At 40.1% G+C, this 6,149-nt stretch overlaps 1 protein-coding gene and 1 non-coding gene across 3 annotated transcripts in view; both read left to right on the top strand.

Moving 5' to 3' along the window:
- Positions 1-150: 150 nt before the first annotated feature.
- Positions 151-232, top strand: TRNAS-CGA. Its single transcript has one exon. It is a non-coding gene; the product is annotated as a tRNA-Ser (tRNA).
- Positions 233-1,306: 1,074 nt separating this feature from the next.
- The window catches only part of LOC111437210 (histone-lysine N-methyltransferase ATXR3-like), a 13,061-nt gene continuing 8,218 nt past the window's right edge, over positions 1,307-6,149 (top strand). The window contains exons 1-5 of one of the 2 annotated variants that reach the window (XM_023075074.1): positions 1,307-1,525; positions 1,829-2,758; positions 2,867-4,120; positions 4,228-4,284; positions 4,891-6,021. In XM_023075074.1, the coding sequence (XP_022930842.1) occupies positions 1,945-2,758; positions 2,867-4,120; positions 4,228-4,284; positions 4,891-6,021 (3,256 nt within the window). In that variant the 5' untranslated portion in view covers positions 1,307-1,525; positions 1,829-1,944. Of the gene's footprint in view, positions 1,526-1,828; positions 4,121-4,227; positions 4,285-4,890; positions 6,022-6,149 lie in introns of both variants that reach the window. The other variant, XM_023075073.1, reaches the window with a different exon arrangement.

Below are 6,149 nucleotides of genomic sequence, written 5' to 3'. Positions count from 1 at the left end.
TTTTTTTTTTTTTTTTTGCCATGATTGGGCCCAATTTAGTTGATATATGGGCCGACTTAGTCGGCCCGAAATCTCATACTGGGACAGATTGCAAGCCCAGCACGAAATCATTAAGCGTGTAAAGTCTCCTTCTTCGAGTCTTGCCAAAAAGTCGATATGTCCGAGTGGTTAAGGAGACAGACTCGAAATCTGTTGGGCTTTGCCTGCGCAGGTTCGAATCCTGCTGTCGACGTTGTTTTTTCATTCTTTTCTGACAATTGTTGGGCCCAAGTTAGTTGATGTTTGTTTGGGCCGACGACGAAATCTCATAACGGGCCAAATTGCAAGCCCAGCACGAAATCACAGCGCTCTCTAATTTCTTCCGGCTCTGCCTGCGCAGGTTCGAATCCTGCTGTCGACGATATCTTTTACTTCTTTTCCAACCCTTATTGGGCCAAATTGCATGGGCCCAATTTAGTTGAAGTTAGTCGGCCCGAAATCTCATAACGGGCCAAATTGCAAGCCCATCACGAAATCACGACGCTTTATGAATCCCTCCTTTTTCGACCCCCCAAAAAACTTGAGCGCCAAAACCATTACACATTTACCAAAATACCCCTACTCACCTCCACCCCACCCGGAAAAAAACCGGCGTCTTTACATTAGTNTTAAAAAAAAAAAAAAAAAAAAAAAAAATCTTGTTTACGCCGCACTCGTACAGGGGTATTCCCGTAGTTTCACAAGCTTAAAATAATAAGAACAAAAATGAAAATTCCATTATTTGATCTAAACATTTAATTGCCTATTTTGTAACCTTTTCTACATATATTTTCGATAAGTAAACAATAGTAATTTTCAAAATTTAACTAATAATAAAAAAACAAACAAACACATATTTTAAAATAGTAGAACACAACAATATAGATATTACAAAAATAGAAAATACTTGAGTTACATAATTTAAAAAAATAAATAATCAGCGTGAAAACCCATTTTTTAAAATAAGTAATTTCAATTTTTTTAATTTTTTTTTAAATTTAACTAATAATAATAATAATAATAAAACAAACGTATTTTTTAAAATAGTAGAACACAATAATATAGATATTAAATAAAATAAAATAAACTTGAGTTACATAATTAAAATTAAAAAAAAAAAAAAAAACAAATCAGCGCAAAAACCCGAGTCAACCCGATTCGCCGTCAAAAAACCCATGTCCTTATTGGTAATTTCACACATTTAGTTCCTTGACCCTGATAAGTTCACCAAAGGGCAAAAATCGGAAAGAAAAAAAAAAAAAAAAAAAAAAAAAGAACAAAGAAGGCTTCCTGATTCAGACCAACATAGAACGCAACCAAAGAGCGACTCAAAGATATGGCGCTTAAAGGCGAGGAAGATAGGAAATGTTTTTTTTCATAAGTTTTAAAAGGAAGAGGGAGATTTTCAGAGCCACAGAGATTCATCTCTGAAACCTCTAATTAATTCACTTCTCCTTGATCCCTCCATCGCTTACTCCCTCACTCTCTCTTGCGCGCGCCCTCTACGGTCTGTTGCAGCTTCCGTTTTTGTTCTTCTTCTCTCTGGATCTATTCACTCTTCCTTCAATTTTGTGTTTCTCCGATTTTTCTTCTTTTTCTGTTCTTCGGATGGGTTTCTTTTTACGTTTATTGAATTGAATTGATAGGTTTTTGGGATTGAGAGTGGGGTTGTTGTTGGGTGGAGGCGAGGGGGGTGATTACTTGTTTCGCGAATTTCGCGAGTTGTTCGTTTTGATTTTTGTTGTTTTTTTTTAAACCCTACATTGCTTGGGCTTGACTTTGGTGTTGGTTTTTGTTTTTTGGAATACAGTGTTTTGAATTGGAGGAAGATTCAGGGATTTGAAGGTATCGCAGTATGAGCATCGAGAGTCCTGGTGAAAGGGAGAGTTAGGGTTTTGAGTTTTAAGTGATAGAGGTGGGATTTCCATGGGCGATGGAGGCGTCGCGTGCCTACCTTTGCAGCAACAACAGCAGCATGTTATTGAGACGTATCCAATTCCTTCAGAGAAAATGCTTTGTTCAGGTAAGAATAATGGGTTCAATTCAAAGTCATCAGTCAAATTCAGTGAGGCAGAACGGAAGCAGAAGATGAAGGTGAAGAAAGAAGAGGTCGTAGCGAAGGATGTTGAATTGGGAAGAACAAAGTCAGGATTGGATAAGGCAGGGAAGAGCAGCAGAGAAGTTGGGTATGCTGAAAACGGCGTTGTTAATGCTGAGAAAGATGAAGTTGAAGAGGGTGAATTCGGAACATTAGACAATGGGGAGCTTGTTACGGAGAAGTCAAGAAAAGGTGGAATTGAGAACAGTGAAAAATGGAGGATACCGGAGACTGATAAAGGAGAGCATGTACGGGGAAAGTGGCGAAGAGGGGATATAGAGAAAGGGGAGATAGTTTTAGAGAAGAGTAGATCAAGAAGGTTGGCTAAGGATGAAATTGAGAGGGGAGAGTTCATTCCTGATAGATGGGAAAAAGTTGATATTGTGAAGGATGAATTTCGTTATTCAAGAACACGCAGATACGAGCCCGAGAAGGACCGAGGGTGCAAAGGTGTGCGTGAGCCAACGCCACCCGTTGTTAAATACCCAACTGATGATGTTAATAGAAGGAAGGAACTCAATCGAAGTGGCAATCAGCTCAGTAAAAGTACGCCCAGGTGGGAGACTGGCCAAGACAGAGGCTCGAGGTATGGTTCGAAAGTTTTGAACGATGAAGTTTCTCACAGGAATGACTACAGCGATGGTAAGAATTTTGGGAAAGATTATTCTTCTAGCAATCGTTTGAAGCGCTATAGTCAAGAGTCGGATAATTTTGAGCGCAAACATTATGGTGATTATGGGGATTATGCAGGGTCAAAAAGCAGGAGGCTTTCAGAGGATAGCAGTAGAGCTGCCCACTCTGATCATTATTCAATCCGTTCTATGGAAAGGTCTTGTAAAAATTCTTCTTCGTCTTCTTCTCGGGTATCTTCATCTGATAAGTTCTCGTCAAGGCATTATGAATCTTCTTCTACTTCATCTCGGGAAGCTTATAACAGACATGGGCATAGCCCAGGTCATTCTGATAGGTCACCTCGTGAAAAATCCCGGCATCATGATATCAGGGATCGCAGCCCTGCCCATCGGGATAGATCACCATACATTGGTGAAAGATCACCATATGGTCGTGATAAATCGCCATATGATCGGAGTCGACACTATGACCATCGTTATCGCAGTCCTCATACAGAGCGGTCCCCGCAAGATCGAGCTCGATGTCATAGTCGTAGGGATCGAACACCAAACTATTTGGACAGATCACCTCTTGATTGGAGTAGGTCCAATAGCCATAGAGAATCAAGCAGAAGAAGTAAAGGAAATGAAAAACACAGTTCGCACAATGGAAGTAGAACTCGGGAAGATAAAACTACACTGAAGGACCCTGATGGAAGGGAATCAATTGTGACAACAAAAGAATCCTGTGATAAGATCATTGAGCTAAATGCCAATGGATCGATGGAGACTGTTGGTGAATGCAGGTCTTATGAAGGGGAGAAGTCTCAGAGTCCAAACCAAACTTGTATAGAACAACCTCATGTGGATGGAGTTCCTGAAGAGCTGCCTTCTATGGAGGAGGATATGGATATTTGTGATACCCCGCCACATGCTCCCTTGGTGACTGATACATCAACGGGTAAATGGTTTTATCTTGATTATTATGGTGTGGAACGTGGACCTTCTAGACTGTATGATCTGAAGGCACTTGTTGAAGAAGGTTCTTTAATGTCGGATCATTTTATCAAGCACTTGGATAGTGATAGATGGGTGACCGTCGAGAATGCTGTTTCTCCTTTGGTCACCGTAAATTTTCCATCCATTATACCAGACTCTGTAACTCAGTTGGTGAGCCCCCCTGAAGCTTCAGGCAATGTATTGGCAGATACTACAGATACTCAAAGTGGCGATTCTGAACAAAAACAAATTTCAACTGCTGGGCCAATTTTATGTTCTGACGAAGGTGCGGATACTTCTGAGCCATTAGGAGATCTTCACATTGATGAAAGGATTGGCGCTTTGTTAGAGGATATTACTGTTATTCCTGGCAGAGAACTTGAAACTATTGCAGGTTCTTATTCTAACTTCTTTCACTTTTTCTCAATTTTTTCTGCAAATCCCTCCTTGCCTTGGTCATGGAGATTTATTGATTTTCCCGGTCGATTTGTTTTCTTGCAGAAGTTTTGCAGATGACTTTTGATGGTGGACAATGGGAAAGATTGGCCATCTCCGAAGGTATATGTTAATTCTTCTATAACTTTCATTTTTGTCTTTAGGGATATTGAATTTAACTAATGAAAATGTGAAAGAATTGTGTGGGGAACATAAGACACCCTCCAAAATCCTAAGCGAAAAGCTAGAAGCCAAATGCTAAGCGCGAAAACAAATATACACTCCCTTTGTTATTAGTAAAAAAAAGTGTGTAATTAAAAATCTCTAAAAAAGACGTATTAATTAAACAAAGGGGAGTAATGATGGCATCTTGGAAGAAGAACTCTCCCTGAAAGCTAGGTAACATGCCATGCCCTGTGATGAATATCTGGCTTTGCTATTCAAAGTTCCTAGCATTGATTACGTAAGAAAATTCTTGAGAAGTTGAGTTGCACACAACCTGATCTAAACATCTCTAGAAGGATGACTAAATTGCGAGCAAATTGACAATTTGTAAGTGCGTTCTCAGGGTTTTCTACTGCATTCTCACACTTCCACACTAAAGGGGCGAGAGGGTTTCTTTTTTTAAAAAAAAAAAACAATTTTTAAATAAAAGATTTCATTTTGATACTTGGACTCAGTTTTGGGTGAAATATAGCTCCTTCCAATGTTTAATCTTGATCTTCACAGGTTTCTCAGATCATGTTGGTGAACAGCTTGATCAGAGTACCGATGGTATTTTGGAATTTACTGACTATGCAACATCAGCGGATACTGGTTCCAAGACAAATGTATCATCAGAAAAGGACTTTGGCATTGATGATTGTGACTTGACTTCTGGACCATGGTCTTGCAAGGGTGGTGACTGGAGGAGAAATGATGAATCTGCCCAAGAAAGAAATGCTCGAAAGAAGCTTGTTCTAAATGATGGTTTTCCTCTGTGTCAGATGTCCAAATCAGGTTATGAGGATCCTAGATGGCATCAGAAAGATGAATTGTATTATCCTTCCCAAAGTAAACGACTTGATCTGCCTCCTTGGGCATTTACTTGTCTCGATGATAGGACACCATTAACAATGAGGGGAACTAAAGGAACTATGCTACCTGTTATCAGGATAAATGCTTGTGTGGTAAAGGATCATGGTTCATTTGTCTCTGAGCCTCGCATGAAGGTTAGGGGTAAGGGGCATTCAAGGTCTTCTAAGCTATTCTCTACAAATAGTGATGGGAAGCGTTTGTCAGCTGATGGTGATTCTCAGTTGAAAATTGCTAGAGATGTAGGTCCAGAGAGATTTTTGAAAACTACTGCTTTCATTAGCATCCCCAAAGATCGGCTTTGCTCATATGCTGACTTACAGTTGCATTTAGGTGATTGGTATTACCTTGATGGGGCTGGGCATGAATGTGGGCCTGCGTCGTTTTCAGAGCTACAGTTATTAGCAGATCAGGGTGTCATTCAAAAGCACAGTAGTGTTTTCAGGAAATTTGATAGGGTGTGGGTTCCAGTTACATCTCTTGCAGAATGTTCTGAATCGGCAAGAAAGATTCAGAGGGAGAAAACTCCACTATTTGGTGAAACAACAAAAGATCCAGTTCCAGTATCTGGGGCCACTTCCCTTGGTGGTCTCATCTCAAATTCAAGTGTGTTTCATGAATTACATCCTCAGTTTGTTGGATACACTCGGGGAAAGTTACATGAATTAGTTATGAAATCTTACAAGAGCCGGGAGTTCGCTGCAGCAATAAACGATGTGTTAGATCCATGGATCAATGCAAAACAACCAAAGAAGGAGATGGAGAAGACCATGCACTGGAAATCAGGTATTGATGAAATCGTTTTTTGAGTTTGAATGTGTTCATTTTCTTTTCTTTTCATTTCAGGATGCTGTAGATCTTTCTAACTCTTCCCTTATGAGCAATTGCTCGACAGGGGGGGGGGGGGGGGGGGG

This window comes from Cucurbita moschata, unplaced genomic scaffold (assembly GCF_002738365.1).
Source record: "Cucurbita moschata cultivar Rifu unplaced genomic scaffold, Cmos_1.0 Cmo_Scf00062, whole genome shotgun sequence".
Taxonomy (NCBI): Eukaryota; Viridiplantae; Streptophyta; class Magnoliopsida; order Cucurbitales; family Cucurbitaceae; genus Cucurbita; species Cucurbita moschata.
This window is presented reverse-complemented; position numbering and strand designations above follow the sequence as displayed.